Source organism: Rhodamnia argentea, chromosome 4 (genome assembly GCF_020921035.1).
Source record: "Rhodamnia argentea isolate NSW1041297 chromosome 4, ASM2092103v1, whole genome shotgun sequence".
Classification (NCBI taxonomy): domain Eukaryota; kingdom Viridiplantae; phylum Streptophyta; class Magnoliopsida; order Myrtales; family Myrtaceae; genus Rhodamnia; species Rhodamnia argentea.
In genome coordinates this window covers 15,201,807-15,219,362 of record NC_063153.1, presented here as the reverse complement: position 1 = coordinate 15,219,362, position 17,556 = coordinate 15,201,807, and the positions used below count along the sequence as shown (strand labels likewise).

The window sequence follows — 17,556 nt, the reverse complement described above, 5'->3', positions numbered from 1 at the left end:
ATCTTACAAATCTTAATTAGGCAATCTGAAGGATTTTGGGTATCCTTTGTAGGCACGACACTTGGCAAAAAAACAATTGGGGGAATAGAAATTGAATCGAATTTCCGGCGAGGAAAACTAAACAAGAAATCGATACGACAATTAAGGAAATCAAATGGACTAATCGCAGGGATTAAAACAAAAAAAAAAGAAATATTTCGATAAGACCACCCAGAAGAGAAAATCTCTCTCTATCAAGAAAATTGCCCAAAAATCTTACACCTATTACATTTGTACCAATTTAATCCTAAACCTTTTGACAACTTGTCGGTTTAGTCCTAAACCTTTAAATTATACTAATTTAGTACTAAACATTTTAGTGATTTACCAAACTAGTCCCAAATATTTTAACGAATTGTCAATTTAGTCATTTCGATCAATTACTCAAATAATAAGTATAGGACTAAAATGGCAAAACTTCAAAAGATTTGGAACTAAATTAGCATAATTTAAAAAGATTTTGGATTAAATTGAAACTATTGAAAGGTTTAGGACTGAATTGGCAAATCGTTAAAAGGTTTAGTACTAAATTGACACAATTGAAAGGTTTAGGACTGAATATACAAGTTTTCAAAAGATTTAGGACTTTTTTGATAATTTTCCCCTTCTGTGCCTCTAATTAGACATCTTCGATCCTTAAGTGTATCACCTTAAACACATCAAATTGAATGACCATGCAAAAAACCATAATGTTTCACGAAATAAAATACTATTTATTGCCATTCACATCATTAATATATGAGACAGTTCCAGTCTCCACACTTAAAACTTAGTGCTGTAATTTGTCATTACTTTAATCTAAATATATCATCACGCAAGCCCCATATTATCTGAAAAGAGACGTATTAAGAAGCACCTTCTACTTCACATGCACTACAACTGTGTCATCTCCTTTGCCTTAGGCTCATCACCTTCCTCCCTCTTGTCCTCGAACAGAGCACCCATCTCTTCCAATGTCTTGCCCTTCGTCTCCGGCAAGAAGCAGTAGAAGAACAGGCTCGCCACCACCATCACCCCGCAGAGCACGAAGAACGTGCCCCCGAACGTTATCCGGTTGCTGACGCTCAGGAACGACATGGACACCGCCCCGCTCATCAGCCGGTTCACTGAGATCGCCAGGGCCGTGCCCTGTGCCCGCAGCCGGAGCGGGAACACCTCCGACGAGTACACCCAGGTGATGGGCCCGAGCCCGATTGAGAAGAAGGAGACGTCCGCGCACACCGCCACGATGCTCACCACCATGGCCCAGACCGGCTTGCTCCCCGCGTGCTCGAGGAATGTCGAGCCCAGGCCCAGGGCCGCCAGGGAGCAGGCCATCCCCACCGAGCCCAGTAGCAGGAGCGGGCGCCTCCCAAACCGGTCCAAGAACAGGGCGGAGACCATCACGAAGGCGGCCTTGGTGCAGCCCATGATCACGTTGATGCCGAACAGCTTCTTCTTGTTGTGGATCCCGGCGGCTCGGAACACTTCGGGGGTGTAAATGATCACGGCGTCGTTCCCGGAGGCTTGCATGAAGAAGTTCATCCCGATCGCGGTGATGAGGATCCGGCGGAGGGCGGGCGAGGGATGGAGGAATTCCCTCCATACCGCATGCCCGCTCCGACCTTTTGAAGAGGCCAAATTGGCATCATCAAGAGCAGCTTGGTTGATCTCCTGGAGTCTTGATTCAGCCTCTTCCTCATCCCTTGAAGTCTTTAGCAACACCCTCTTTGCCTCCTCAATCCTGCCTTTCATGACGAGCCACCGAGGCGATTCGGGCATGAAAATGACGCTTGACCCGAGGCCGACCGCTGGTACCCCGGCCATCCCAAGCATTAGCCTCCAGTTGAACCGCTCGGGAAGGCCAGCGAGGGCGTAATTGCAGACGTACCCGAGCAAGATCCCGGCCACGATGAAGAACTCCGGGAGGGATGTGAGCATCCCCCTCACCGAGGCCGGGGCAATCTCGGCCGTGTAGAGCGGCGCGATCATGAGGGAGTACCCCACCCCAATGCCGGCCACGACCCGTCCCGCCACAAGGTATGGGTACGACGGGGCAAGGCCCATCAACAGGGCGCCGATCAGGAAGGTGGCCGCGGCGACGACGACGGTGTAGCGCCGCCCGATGAGGTCGGAGGTCTTGCCGGAGGCTAGAGAGCCGATCAGGGAGCAGACGTTGAGTATGCCCACGAGGAATTGGACTTGGACGTACGTGATTCCGAGGTACTCTTTGATCAAGACCACGGAGCCGCTCATCACCCCGATGTCTGCAAAAACCAAACGACAATAACCATCTCGCCTTGGAATGATTCCCCAAGATTCTGAACAGAAATTGCAAACAATTCCGACCGTCTTACGCTACCCAACACGCCAATTCACAACCATTCCTCAAAACCAAGGAGCGATTCGATCAACACAGAGAAAAACAGAAACCCCCCCAACTCATTTCAACATTCCCAACTAGAATTTGAACTTCGGGCTCGAGAAACAAAATCTGCCTCTCAATTCGTGAAAGCGAAGGGACGAAAGTCGATACCCACCGTAGCCCAAGAGGATTGAGTTCATGGAGGCCAAGATGGTGCAGCGCAGAACGTACTTGTTCGCCCCGGGCGGCTTCTTGGGATCAGAAGCGGCGGAAGTTGGCGCTTTTGGGTCGTCCATTGCAGCCGATTTGTGCTTCGTCACTCTCACAGTCGCACACAGAAAGAATGAAGGAAACTGCAAGCGATGGAGAGAGAGAGAAAGGGAGCAGAGAGTGAAATGGAGATGTTAGGTGGGTGCAGTTGCAGAGATATATGTCGAGAGGGAGCCGAGCCAGATTGCATGAAAAAGCAAAAGCAAAAGCAAAAGCAAAATGCTCCGCTGAGACTGAGAGCAGCTCAAGCCCATCGTTTTCCATCATCAAAATGGGAGAATTATTTAACAGGTTTCCCAATTTTTTATTACATGGAAAAAACATTTTTTTTTCATACAAGAAAAATTATAAGGAAGAGAATTATTTTCTTGTCTTATTTATGGAAACGAATTATAGCGATAATGTTTAAGAAAACGACTCAACGGGTCTTATTTAACGATCAATAAGTAATAATGTTTTTCTACTTGTAATTAGTTATATTCTGGTACCTAATTAATTTTTTCTTTCTTCGTATTCAAGAAAATTGGTTGTCTGGCCCTTATGATTTTGTCTCTCAATTTCAACTTACAATAAGGAAACATAAAAGTTAAAAAGAAAAAGGAAATATTGGAGTCAAAAATTGAAACGGCAGGAGGAAGCCTTCCGATTTCCACAAAACAATTTTGTGCCCGACCATTGACCGTGGGACGGGGAACCATCAGCCTAGCAGCTTCCGAAGAAAAAACTAGGGAGAAAAAACATAAAGGATGTGAGAACAAGAGAGAGAAAAGCTTTAGACTTAAAAATTGTTGCATGCAGCCATGCCCACGTGAACTCGCTTTATCCGACTCGTCAAATCACACGGACTTCCATGCGAGATCGACATTGTTGGATGACCGAGATGCATCGAGCTTACATGCTCGCCGGAGTAGCTCTCGGCTGATCACCAAAAAAGAGGACCTGTTAAAATTAGGTCATTGGCCCATTTCTTAGCTCATGCTTAACGGGTTATAAATTAGTTTTATTTAGTAAACGTATCATAAATGAGTTCATAATGACGAAAAAAATAATAATATAAGGGTTAAATAGGTTCGCAACTCACTTAGATCCAATCTACCTCCATAACTCTCTCGTCACTCTCTCTTATCTTCTCTCGATCTTACGTTCGCTCGCTCTATTCTCTCATCTCAATTTGGGTATGAGCCCCTTATATTTGCACCGTATGAAAACATTTTAAATGGGTCGATTTGAGTCGAACCATTTCTTATCCGATCCACCCATCGGACGGATATGCTCACTTGGCACATTCGGGTTGCCTCCTTGCAATGATTATTCACTAATAAAGACCTCACAACCTCACTCATAAAGGAGCAACCTTTTTTTTTTTTTTTGCGAGATTCCAATAGATGGAAGAAGGGTTGCTCTCAAGACGATGTCTTTAATGCGCAGCCAGTCAATGCCAAACGTTGGGGTGGACCAGTCCCTCTGAAAGACGGCATGCTGCGACAAGTCTCTTGTAACCAAGTGCCAAAGTGGAGGACAGCGTCGTCAATTCGTCCTCTAAAAGTACGAGGGCGACCGGGATTTTTACATGGGCGGGGGATGGGATCCGGCTTCGGGGACCGACCCGTCCCCGTCGAGATCGAAAGGGGCTTTGGATTTTTCCCTTCTTTTCCATCTCTTTGGATCTTGTCAAAGGAGAAAGATTGTCCCAAAGGGGTGATGTGGATCTGCTTTAGTGTATTATTGCCCCCTGAGTGGATCTTGAAAGTGAATCGGCGGTCCCGGTCCCAAGTTCGTCGCCTCGTGCGAGAGAAAGGGACTCGAAACGCGTCTATCGGGCGAACGCGCTAAATAGGCTCGCCCGCCCTATTAACGAGCCAAGGTACGATGTTTAGGACGCTGGACCAGGGCCGAACCGAGTTGCCAAACTTTCCTGAGGTGGAAAAGTTGGGCCAAGATCCTACCTTCGGTGTCAAATGGATGAGAGGATATATTTAGAATTTTCAGACATGCCTACCTGAGAAACATAATTCAAAAAATAGGTCATAAGGTAGAGTCAAATCTTTACTAAACAAGCTCCAAATTGATAAGCGACGGTTGAGAAAGATGGAAATATGGAAAAGAATTGTCCTCTTAAGTCTTTTTTATATTTCATTTCATAATTGACTTTACTTATTGTTTATTGTTTAGTATCACGAATAATTAAGTAAAATTACACAAATGGGGCAGATTCTTGTGGCAAGGCGGGGCTACCTTCGCCCCATTCAAGGTGATGCCTCACGGTAGAAGGACCTGCTATTGGAAGCGCAGATCGCCAAGAGGGAGCCCACGTCCGAACCCGTCAAGATATCCAGTTTGACACACATTTACTCAAAAGTTTAAGTTAATGAGTTGCGGGCTAACTAGGATATATTAACCGCTTTACACTATATCAATTATCCGATGTGGGACTTCTCTAATACAACTCATGCGTGCATCCTAACACCTGCTGCACAAACTAAAAAATTGTGTTTCAATGAAGGTGATGTTGAGAGAAGATGGTGGGCTCTCGTCTTCAGCATTCGAAATTGAGAAGGCCATGAAAGGAATGTGCAGTGGGACAAGAACATGGGGAACACGAGAGAAGTTTTCACTAGCAAGATCAATGTTGTTTGTAGCTTAAAACGGATTACTGTTTTCTATGTCGGATGAGTTTCACTTTAAATAGTTCTAAGGCTTCATAATTATATGTATATACAAAGAAATGTGGCTGTTGAGATTCGAGACCATGTCTCCCGGCCTCAACGTAGAATTCTTACCGATGAACGAGTCTCGGCATCTTCGAGAAAAGTGTCGGAAAAGTGCTAAACCTTCTTTTTTTTATTAGTGTCGATTTAGTCATAAACATTTTATTAGTGCCAGTTTAGTCATAAACATTTTGACCTAGAGCTAATTTAGTCCTTCCAGCTAACTTAGCCACAAAAAAAAAAAAAAAAAAACTCTTACGTGGATATCCAATCAGCGTTAGCCGTCCTGCGTGGCGAATGAGAAGTGGAGAGGAGTATTAGGTCTGTCATTTTTGGCAAAGTTTCCTAAACTGTCTGCTTCTACTTTTGCGTTTTGTCCTCTTTTGACCGTGCAATTTTCTGGTCTGGCTATTGCTGATAATGATGCCGATGTGCTAATCGATATGGCTGGTTCGCTCTGGTACTTCCTTTTTTAGTTTGTTGACATACAATTGATTACTTTGTTGAAGACTAGATGTGCATGGAATGGAATGCTGTTTCTCGTTCTAAAATGTTGTAGTTACATGTGCTTGATCGTTTGCCGACATAGATTTGTCTGCAAAATACCTGATGACAGAGCGAGAATGAATAATAAGAGTTAGCGTAAACAATATAGTGGGTGGTTCCATAGTAGGAACCAGAAACCGGATCAGTTCTCGCGGGAATCACCTAGAATCAATTGGGTCTCGGTTCGGTCCGATCCAATTTTTTTTTCTCTTGCTCACCCTACCTCGTGGGGCACAGATTCCTCAAGCCCCACACCCATCCTTAACATGTATTCACGGAATCGGTTCTTCCACACCAGCATTCGTTCGTCTGCGAAATCTTACTTCTAAATGCAATTGGTCAAGTTAAAAACACCGCGACATAACAATCCATATGTGCATAATGCATGAGCTACTTCATTCCCGACATTTACACGTACGCCATAGTTGTTTCTGGTACAAACCTCACTTGTAATTATAAAGGAGAAGAAGATCATTACCCTCTGCCAACTGGCACATTAAGTAGCCAAGAAAAAGTGAATAATGCTTAATTTGAGGCAAAACGACACTATAAATGCTATAATTTTCGCACTCGCTCGCTTCAGTGCTGCAACTCTTCTATAACCCTTACTTTGAGGCCATATTTGGCATTCACTTGAGTCCCGCATCGATGAAAGAACGTTTACCGGTGACATATTCGGTCAAAAACTCCTAGGTGGCTTTTTTCATTAAACTTCTTATTTCGACCAATCCTTTTTTTCAAAAGAAAAATTGAAGTCCAACGTGACACTTCTAACTTAATCGACTTCATCTAAGGAAAAATTGCCAAGTCGACCGACCTAGGGAACAAACGAACGGATCCACCACCTTGAGCCACAAAATCGGCTTCACCATCATGGGCAACCTTAGATACAGAGTTACCCATGGCTAGCGGCGCCATCTGAATCGATCAAGAGCCTTGAGGAGAGACAATGACACAAAATCGTGGGCTAGCCGGCCTTCGCTGAGGGTCGGGGATCGGTGGAGGAAGAAGGTAGAAAGAAGAGAAAAGAAAAAAAAGAAAATTTTAAAATTTTAAAAGTGATGACCCTCAATGAATCTAGGCTTCGGCTCTAAGGACTTGGGGCTTGATGTTGATATTACCGGGCTTGGCGTCCCGGCCTCGATATTACCACAAAGACCTCTCCAGCCTTACAAGGGAAAAAAAATATCTCCACGATATTTTAGGAATATGTTTTTTCAAAAAATGTATAAGATACAAATTTTCCTAGATTGGATTAAATATGAAAATGTTTTGATAATATAAGTCGGGTCGAATATGAAAATGGGTCAAACTTGATTAAATGGGTTAATTTGGGTCGGACCATTTTCTACTCGACCCGACCTAACCCACCCGTTTGACAGCTCTAGGGGTGATGGCCCGAGGATGAGAGTTGACGGACTTACCAATACACACAAATAGAGACCGATAAGACTCGATCATTACAAAGACAGGTTCATTTGAACTACCGAAACTGTGCCACCCTTTCTCACTCAACCAATCCGTGGAAGGTGGTTTTCATTGCTAAATGGACTACCTTTAGGATTACCCTCTGTATACAGCAACAATGGTTGAATCTCACACAAGTCCCAAGTCATCGAAATTTGTTGACCAAACTGGAAAGAACCAACCAAAAACAGAAGTTTCTCACTAGCAAGCCATTAGTGCATTTCGCAAAGAGAAAGTGGCTCCCCAACAAGTGAAAAACTGCAACAAACAAGTTCTTTGCCTACCAAGCAAAAAGATTGACAGATGATGGCAGCGCTACGGGGGCCTAAGATAGAGGTCGGCAGTGACCGAAGATGGAGGAGAGAGAAAGAGAGAGAACGAGGGATTAAGGTTTGAAAAACAAAATGAATTTGTAAATAATTATGAAATTGCATCATTTATCTCTTGTTTTCTTGGCTTCACTTTATCACCGAGACATGTCGGACCGTTAATTTTAAGTTAATGTTACATTGGATTTTTCGACCACTCGAATCGTCGATAGTATTGAAATGTTATTGTCACTTGTAATATCATACTCCCCATCTACAAAAGAAAGAAAGGAATGTTTAGTACATATGTATATATTACAAAGCAAACACACAAGCCCCCCTCTCTTCAAGCAATAAATTCCAAGCCCAAGAAACTTCTCACATGAAAAACTACGCTTGCTCAATCTCAATTTTGTGAGAGCTTACAGTGTCTTCCTTCTCAAAAAGAGCCCAAATCTCTTCCAAGCTCTTGCCTTTGGTCTCGGGCAAGAAGAAATAAAAGAACACGGTCGCAAACCCCATGATTCCCGCAAGCACAAAGAACATGCCCCCGAACGTTATCTCCCTCGAAATGCTCAGAAATGACATCGCCACCACGCCGCTCACCACCCGGTTCACCGCTATGGCCAGGCTTGTGCCCTGGGCCCGCAGCCTCGTCGGGAATATCTCGGACGAGTAGACCCAAGTGATGGGCCCGAGCCCTATCGAAAAGAACGAGACATCCGCGCAGACGGCCACCACGCACAGAGTGATGGCCCACGTCGGCTTGCTCCCGGATCGCTCGAGGAACTTCGAGCCCAGGCCCAGGCCCGCAAGGGAGACTGCCATCCCAGTCGAGCCCAACATCAAGAGAGGCCTCCTACCAAAATGGTCCAAGAAAAGAGCGGAAACAAAGGCAAAGAATGTCTTGGCAAGTCCCATGATGATAGTCACCCCTAACAGCTGTTGGTTGTCGCTAATCCCGGCATCTTGGAAGACTTCTGGACTAAAGTACACGACGGCGTCGTTCCCCGACGCCTGCATGAAGAAGTTAAGTCCGATGGCCGCTATGAGAATCCGGCGGACGGGCCTCGTGGGCCTCCAGAGGAGCTCCTTCCAGACGCCCTGCCCGTGCCACCGGGCTGAAACAGGGCCCGTGGAACCATCAACTCCTATGTTGCTCTTCATCTGATTGAGCCTCAATTCAGCTTCTGCCTCATCTTCTGATGTCTTGATCAGCACCCTCTTTGCCTCTTCGAATCTGCCCTCCATGACCAGCCACCTCGGTGACTCCGGCATCGTCATGACGCCTGCCCCGATTGCGATGGCGGGCACCCCAGCTAACCCGAGCATGAGCCTCCAACTTATGTCAACTGGTAGGCCCGATAAGGCGTAGTTGGATACATAACCAAGTAAAATCCCAACATTGATAAAGACTTCAGGCAATGAAGATAGGAATCCCCGGGTCATCGCTGGAGAGATCTCGGCAGCATAGACTGGGCCAATCACGAGGGCGTACCCTACACCGATGCCTGCAACCACCCTCCCAGCCATTAGAAACGTGAAGGATGGAGCAAGGCCCATCAGAAGCGCACCGATTAGGAAAGTGGAGGCGGCAAGGACTATTGTGTACCGCCGGCCGATCAAATCGGACGTCCGGCCAGAGGCGAGAGATCCAATCAGCGAGACCACATTGAGCGAACCCACCAAGATCTCAACCTGGGCTGGTGTGATCATGAGGCTCTCTCTGATGAATAGCACTGCTCCACTCATCACCCCAATATCTGTGCACATTTATATCCCACAAATATTCAGCATCAAGTTCAACCATGGCTTCGCTTTCCATCAAACAGGTGGTAGACCAATCTAAATACACTAATTCATCGTACCATGGACCTTTTCTGTCTGTTTGGGGCAGGATCAAGACGTTACGTGCATACAGAAAGTAATACAATGGAGACAGTTTGTCCTGAGAACTCACCGTAGCCCAGCAAGATAGAGTTGGTGGAGGCCAAGACGGCACCACCCAGAGCATATCTGTTCAGGCGAGGCTTCCGGCGACCACCACCTTCCTCCGCCGCCGCTCTACGCTCTTGGAACCGGACTGTTTTCTTTGGGCTCGTGAGATCCTCTTCAGAAAAAACAGGGTCTGACTCGGGAACAAGAGGATCGTACAAGTGTTTGAGTGAATCCTGCATGAGTGGAGGTTGAAATGGGCCAAGAGGTAAGCTTGGGTTGGTTCTGGGAAGACTGCGAGTCTTCAAGAACAGGGTTTCCGAGGAAGATGATCATATGGGGGAAGAGAGAGAGAGAGAGTCGGTTTTAGCCTTTTATACATTAAGTGTTTTGTCTTGACCCTCCTTAAGTTGTATCCATTTGGGTTTCTAATCACTGTTTGAGTCAAAACTCACGGCGCATTATGACGGAATAACAAATGTTTACGGACAAGGAAATGCAAGGGGTCTAGACAAGTATGCAAGGAGACAAACCACAGAAGATTTAGTAAATGTCTACGTCTTGTCTTCCTCGCTCAAGCAATGTGTAAAAATCGTCACATTTGCATATCTTGTTCATTGGATAATTCAAGGGTACGACCGTAGAGGTCGGGCTACTCGAGTTTGAAAACCATCAAATGCCCTAGAATCTCGGACGTTTCGTGTGTTCGGTCTCTTAACATCACCCGAGGACGAACCGCTCCTCATACGCAGAGGGCAAGAGTACAATCACGACCACACTCCCGTAAATGAAGATTAATCAAATGCTCGAAGGGTTTTAAGAGTACACAAGAAACGATTCCCGGCCCCCATCAATCACGAAAAGGTATTTCACCGAGCGGTTATTCTATGGTGACAACAACATAGTGTAACGATCCAATTTTGAAGCGAATAATTTTTAATTTTAAATGTTATGCGTAATGACAAGCATGTTACGTGAACAATGTGATTAGTCGGTCGCACCATGTTAGCATATGACCGACATGTAAATTCACTTCTCCATCAATCATTACATGAGAAAAGATTGATCGAGACTGAAATATTCTTGGATGTTAAATTGACTATGAAGTGATCGGCAGTGCATGATCTTTTGCTCCACCAAATGTGTAGGTGAGAAAGTAGGCACAATCATGGAGTGAAGAACAGATAGGCATAATTATAAAATGTCACCATCTTAAATCCAAATCATTGCTCGATTTATGGAGAATTAAACCAAATTTTCTCAAAACTCTTCTAAGTAAATCTTCTTTACAGTGTAAAAAGAAATCAACACGGTCTACCAATTCCATCATATTACTAGTTCAATAAGTGGTTATAATCATTCGATATTTGAATTTCAAGAAGTGTTTATTTTTTTAGAGATGAAAGTGTTGAAAGTCCTAAAACTTATCATAAAAGTGCAGTTCATTGCTAAAACTTTCGTAAAGTGTAATTGAGACGTAAAATTTCTATAAAAATTAATCGAATCTTAAAATTTATCAAAATGGTGAAATCAAATCTTTTGGCTGGGATGTTCATCAACCTGCTTTTTAAAATGCTTTTTTGGAGGAGAAAAGCCACTTTGCCTCTGGGGACACAAAAAGCAAAAAGCAAGGTGGGCATGTGGGCAACACACGCCTCTGGAACAGCACCAACTGGGTTTGATGATGACGATCAGCAAAAGCATCGATGGCGATCCGGACCCAACGCAAAACGGTACAGCTTTTCACAAATTGATTTTATATTAATTTCTTTTATCACAAAAAAAAAAAATCAAATTAGCTTATACTCCAACGATAAATTTACTCTGCGTTACTTTCGGGTAAATTATATTTAATATCACGAAATATCTCAAATTTTTAACGTGACAAAAGGATGGTAAAAACCTCCCAACTGATACATTCATTAACTGCGACGTGTCTTTCACCTCAACAATCTGATACTAAAATTTGATAGAAAACAACGAAAGATAAATTTATCACGAATGTATTAGTTTAAGGCTTTTCCCGATATTAACTCTAGCCTTTTAATGTTGTTTTACTTCTCGAAAGACCGGGATAGACAAGCTGGCGGGGCACGAGTCGGCATGGATGGCGACAACTGCATGCAGATGGGGTGGCCATCTGTTACCTTATGATGTGTTGAGGGAGGAGGAATCTTGGCATGTTCACACTAGGGTGAAGTCGAGAAGGACGTGTGTTAATAAAGTTTCGAGATTTGTTTAATGAGAGAGTAGCCATCGAAAGATTTGTTTCTGTACAGGTCATAGGACAAATCATGGAAGGAAAGAGTTTTTTTTTTTTTTTTTAGGTGTAAATCAGATTCAAGCTCTGTCCTCCCAAGTAGAAATTACGGGAAAGAACAGCAAGACAAGTCTATCAAGAAAAACGTATTATTTTTTAAAGTGTTGTGTATGGCTAATAGGGTCGATCGGATCGAGTCGGATAGTGGCTGCGTTGAAAGGCGGACAAGTTATAGCAAAGGCAAAGCCTATGGCCAAAATTTAAATCAAAGATCGTTTGGTACCACATGCCAAGTTACTTTGAAAAGAAACTTTGGGAAGGTGTTGTTTGGAACGAATCACTTAGGCTTTTTAATTTGCTTGTTGAGTTGAAACAAATTTTATTTGAGAAATGCAAACTCACATCTTCACAAAGATTTTTTTTTTTTTGTCAAACTGTTAACAAATTTGACTTTGAACTTTTTTAAATCAGTGTCGCTCAATTTGTAAAAAGAGGAATAAGTTTCTTATAATGTTTTATTTTAATTCAAAACTCTTATAATAAGTATAATAACAAAGAAGCTACAATGAAGATTCATATTGACCAAAAGTTTGCAGTTCGCAGCAATTCTTGGACGTCAGGAACTTCGATGGACGTAACATCGTCAACTTGTGACCAAGAAACTTTATTTCGTGAACGATTCTATTTCTAAATGCAGTTATGCGAAATCCCTCTGTGCCATGCTAGGGCCAGAAAAATCCAAATTTATTGAACACTCATGCCACTTTCTCTAAACTGATTCATTGACATCCAGGCAAAAAGCAAAAACAGCAGCATCAGTACTGCCAGACTCACAAGGAATAATCAAGTAAGCCAAAATTATAAGCCTGATCTCAAGTGCATCGAAGGATATTGGGTTTGTTGCCATGGAAAAATCCCTCAGACGCAAACTAAAGGCATAAATCGCATTATCGACCTTCGTCGATGTTTTTTTTTTTTTTTTTTTTTTTTTTTTTTTTTTTTTTTTTTTTTTTCTTTTTTTTTTTTTTTAATTTTTTTTTTTTTTCCCTTTTTCATTTTCTTCCATTCAACTGAAAGCCTAAATTAAAGACTCTGAGCTCGTGAGTATTGAAAGTGGAATTTAATGGACTAATCATGGCCCAATGCACATCAATATTGATCCCTGAAGAAGAAAAAAATGGACATGAGCGGTTTACATTACAACGGTAGACAGCACACATATTTCAGAAAAGGATGTGTCTTGCTGTCGCAGTCTGGTTCTGGTTTTTTTTTTTTTTTTTTAAAAAGTAAAAGCACATGGAGAAATCAAGGGCTACTGCTAAGATGCGAAATTTCTAAATGTCAGGTCAAAACTTCGTGTCAAATTTGACCCGAATGCAGAAGGTGGGTTAATCATTCAGAGTTACAGCATAACTACACGAGCCGAACAAAAATTAATTAAGTGAACTTGCCTCCAAATTAAGCGATCTTAAGCGACAATTTAGAATTGTCCCACAAGTCAAAGTGTCTGCCCAAGCTTTAATTGCTCAATATTCCATAACAAAATAAAAGTAAAATTTAAATAGGGTCTGCTACTCTAAAACCCCATTTAAAATTGCCCAGCCATATAAAGGACTCCTCCAAGTCGCAACCCATAATCTTGGAGACGAAAGAAGAGGAGATTCTCTAGCACATGTAATATTTAAAGATAATAGAGGAAGGGACTGTACTAAACCTTACTTAGTTCAAATAGTAACATTGGTAACCAACAGCAAGAATTAGCCAACTTTGCCTCCTTTTGTAGATTACAAATTCATTATGCTACTCAAAGCTTAGTTGCAAAAGGATTTATTCGAGCAATTCCAATCTCTATTTTCCTCATAGCATAAAAACTGGCAACTACCAACAAAGTTCAGCAGAAGCCTGAAGAAAAACTCATAGACTACAAAACATATAGATGAGGATATTCCATGGAAAAACTCACGGGCTTCACTCATGATCACAGCTCAAACAGAATCAAACAAAAGTTTGAAAAATATTCTATTGAAAATACAAGCGCCCGCCTCACTAGATCGCGACATATCATGATGACATGAGCTCGATCTGAATTACCGTGTCATAAGGATGCTGATTGACACGAAATCCGCTAGCCAAAAAGGGTAAGGAGATCGGTCAGACGACCTTTAACGAACGTCGTTCCAATGCTATCAAGCAAGAATTCTCCAAGACATCCTAATAAGACATGTCTCATGGATTATATATGGGCCACCGATTTTGTCTTTTTTTTAGCCCATACTATCGCAAAACAACCCTAAACTGGGCCTCAATAGCAAAAGGTAAAAATTGGGCTTGAGCCTATCTTCTGACCGATTGTACTTAATTCGTGATGTTAATGAACCCAATTATTTTTTGCTCGGTAGCCCCTGTGACTTGATTGCCCAAATTGGTCTATTCGACCGGTGAAGAACAGATCGGGGCTTTGGCTCGTGGAATTGGAGTCATATCATCGGAAGTAGGGATATCAAAAAGCCCAAAACTGAACCAGCCCGACCCCACCCAGCCTTTAAATTTACCTAATTTTCCGGCCTTTTCTGGCGCGGTGGCTGTCGCAGGCCGGCGGCCTCGAGCCAAGAGATCAGCTCCGCGCGCCTTTTATTGACACCCACATTTTCTTTTTAATTTATTTTCTTTCATTTTTTATATTCTTTCATTCGACGGATTTGTCATCCAGCTGTCGGCACACTAGTCTAGCATCGGACGACCTCAGGCGAGGCTGCATGAGGTGGCGCCCTATGTTTGGGATGTCATAAAGCAATTGGGTAGCTGCTTTGATTTCAGGATTTTTTTTTTTTTTGGGGCAGAAAACACACCACTTTATTGAGGCAACCAATAAAGTGGTCCTGGGCTCTTCCGCAGTGGGCCACCGACATCCACTTGAAATTTGCTGGTTGGGCCGGGGCATCTAATATTAAGGCTTCAATCTCCCATTGCACGTGGCTATCTTCCTGCAGAGCTCGAATTAAACCGAGACGGTCGGTCTCCGATTTCAGGATTTGAAACGGTACGATTTGAGCTCAAAGAGCAGCAAGGGTAAGTGATTGTTAATTTGTGAATCGGTAGCTTAATTTCGAGCTACTGATACGTGGGCTTTGCGATAAGATTTCGGCAGACGCTATGGAATCAATATCAATGCGTTCTCTTGCCCAAAGGACGGGAAAAGAGAGAGTTGGTTCAACGCCGACCGAGCATTTAAGAAACGTAAAGAAAAGTTCGGGCAATGGATTAAAAGCATATATTGTCAGCGACGCTAACCAACAAACTCGTGAAACAAGTATCTACGTCCGTGCGGATTGGCTTAGTCTAACGCATGAAGTGTCGAATGCGCAAGAAAAAAGGGCAAAACGCCCCGACGAGAAAATCCTTAATTTTGAAGCGATTTCGAAAAGCGTCTAGGGAGGATGGCTTAGTATCCGTTGGCATCAAAATGCCAATAAAACTTTGAAACATATAGCTGGACTGGATTGAGCTAATCTAGGATTAAAAAAAAATTTCTTTTCATTTTTTATTATCATCCTTTTGTTTTTTTTTTAGTATTCAGTCAAAACAGCGAATGTCACGCCTCTAATTATGAGAGAGAGAGCATGGCCATCCCATGTGCAACTTCTCGTGGTCCCCCTCCACCGGGCCCCACCCACACCAAAGTCAGACAGCCTGCCGCTTTTTTACACGTTTGAATATTTTCTCTCTGTCCGACCAAAAAAAATATATTTATTTTCTCTCTGTTTTTTTTTCCCATTTTTTTTCTTAATTCCATTTATTCTCTCTTTTTCCTTGAACATTAAAATATATACATTTTGCAAACATTGGCATTATTATTATTATTATTATTATTATTATTATTATTATTTTGATACGACGACATGCAAAAATAATGCAGATGTTTCCTGGTCACAAAATACAGAGTCCCTTTTTCTTTTTATTAATGGTGGGAAAAATAATTCATTTTCCCCTGAATTTAAAATAAATAAATATCGGCCAGCAAATTGACCAATGAGCCATTCCGAATTCGAAGGTGGAAAAGTTTGACTTCCAAAGAAGTTAGAGAGTTACCCACTAGACATATAAAGCTGTAGGGGTCTTCTCAAGATGCTTGGAAATAGACCAAAGGGCATTTTTGTCTTTTAATAATTTGCTATTGTATAACTGCCCGGGAAAATATATACATTGGAAAAATCGGCGACTCTTTTTTTTTTTTTTTTTTTTGCACTTCAAAAAATAAATGGGTTTTCCACTTTTTTTTTCTCCTTTGATCAAAGCATTGCTTCCTTGCAAAAAGCACATATGCAAATGTCGTGTTCGACTGCTTTGTAATTTGTCGATTACAAATATGTAATGTGTGGTTCTAAACATCTGGAAAAATTATCAAAAAAAGTCCGAAATCTTTCGCTCTTTTGCAAATTTAGTCATAAACCTTTTGAGTTTGCCAATTCGATTCTAAACCCGTTCACCTTTTGCCGATCCAATCCTATTGGCAATAAATCATTGACATGGGCGTGGACCGTCTCGCGTGGCATGGCAGGCACTAACGACGGATAATTTTTAATAACATTTTAGTAATTCTATATTAAACATTAATTTTCTCCTTTTTGGCTTCGAAGGTAGGCGGGCCCGTCTAGCTTAGGGCCGGCAAGGGTCACGGCCCTCGCCCGCCCTAGTCGTGGCTAGATTTGGCCATTGACGGCGCTCGCCGTGCCACGGTGATTGTACGATACAGTGTATTTTGACATCTAGATAGAGGGCTACATGCCTAAATACGAGAGTTGATTGGAGACGGGTGATTAAAAAATTACTTAAATATTTATAAAAGAAATAAATATTCCGTTATTGGTAAGGTAACCAAATGGCCAGGCATATCTCCAAAGATCCCATCTTTCTCGAACTTTTACTTAAACATCTCAATCATTTCAATGGGATCCTTGTTCGTATGCAAGAGAATTAAGTAAGATTATTTCTCCTAACGAATTCGGTGCGGTATGTCACCGCTAACCCTTTTTTTTTTTATATATTGATGAAGAAAAAACGCTTTTTTGGTCAAAAGAAATTAACACACCTAAAAATTCAAAAAATTATAATAAAATTTGCATGTTATTAAGCTTTTAGTAAAATACGAAGCAAGTTGGGAGGACTTAGCCATATTTTATTAAGGGGGAAATGTCCACATCTTCGTGGACATATCGTCACCCGTTTGATTCCAGCTGTCTTTGCCTTTTACTTGGAGTAGCCGCTACCGTCAGAGATTGAACAAGATTGGGGGAAATTGAACTTAAAAATCAGAGAACCACCTAATGCTGACCTGCTGCATCATAATCCACATTAATTAGATTTTAGGGTGCTGGCTGATCTTTGCTCAATTCGTGGTCTGCATGATTCAGGTGCAGAACGGATTGAATAAGATTGAAGGTACTCCTATTTCCAAATTTTGGAGGGTAACCGGTTGTTAGGGGTGATCGGATCCGGAATGGATCGAATTATGGGTTAAAACTCTAGAATTTACATTCTATCTTACCAGAGCCAGTATTAAGGTCGATCAGGGAACCGGTCTACTCATTTTTCTGTTCTTATGTTTTATTTAATTGCTCTTATCATATTTGTTCTTTTGCAAAAAAAAAAAAAAAAGTACTCGTTTAAGACACCATAATG

General features: G+C 42.3%; 2 protein-coding genes across 3 annotated transcripts; both read right to left on the bottom strand.

The window, feature by feature from the left end:
- Positions 1 to 724: 724 nt before the first annotated feature.
- On the bottom strand, positions 725 to 16,930 carry LOC115749201 (probable polyol transporter 6). Its single transcript, XM_030685926.2, has 3 exons — positions 16,921 to 16,930; positions 2,559 to 2,745; positions 725 to 2,285 (listed from the first exon to the last, which is right to left on the bottom strand). Exons 2-3 carry the CDS (start codon positions 2,677 to 2,679, stop codon positions 913 to 915), a joined length of 1,494 nt encoding a protein of 497 aa, XP_030541786.2. The 5' UTR covers positions 2,680 to 2,745; positions 16,921 to 16,930; the 3' UTR covers positions 725 to 912.
- Positions 8,037 to 10,125, bottom strand: LOC115749200 (probable polyol transporter 6). 2 transcript variants are annotated; one of them, XM_030685924.2, is made up of 3 exons: positions 9,900 to 10,125; positions 9,643 to 9,867; positions 8,037 to 9,445 (listed from the first exon to the last, which is right to left on the bottom strand). In XM_030685924.2, the coding sequence occupies exons 2-3, from the start codon at positions 9,857 to 9,859 to the stop codon at positions 8,073 to 8,075; spliced, it is 1,590 nt and encodes a 529-aa protein (XP_030541784.2). In that variant the 5' UTR covers positions 9,860 to 9,867; positions 9,900 to 10,125; the 3' UTR covers positions 8,037 to 8,072. The 2 variants fall into 2 exon arrangements, with proteins under 2 accessions (XP_030541784.2, XP_030541785.2); XM_030685925.2 differs by having other exon boundaries at positions 9,643 to 10,125.
- Positions 16,931 to 17,556: the final 626 nt, after the last annotated feature.

Coding starts and splice junctions, on each gene's coding strand:
- LOC115749201 (XM_030685926.2), bottom strand. CDS start 2,679: ATGGACGACCCAAAAGCGCCAACTTCCGCCGCTTCTGATCCCAAGAAG. Junction 2,286..2,558: donor CTCAATCCTCTTGGGCTACG/GTGGGTATCGAC, acceptor TGGTTTTTGCAG/ACATCGGGGTGATGAGCGGC.
- LOC115749200 (XM_030685925.2), bottom strand. CDS start 9,859: ATGCAGGATTCACTCAAACACTTGTACGATCCTCTTGTTCCCGAGTCA. Junction 9,446..9,642: donor CTCTATCTTGCTGGGCTACG/GTGAGTTCTCAG, acceptor AAATGTGCACAG/ATATTGGGGTGATGAGTGGA.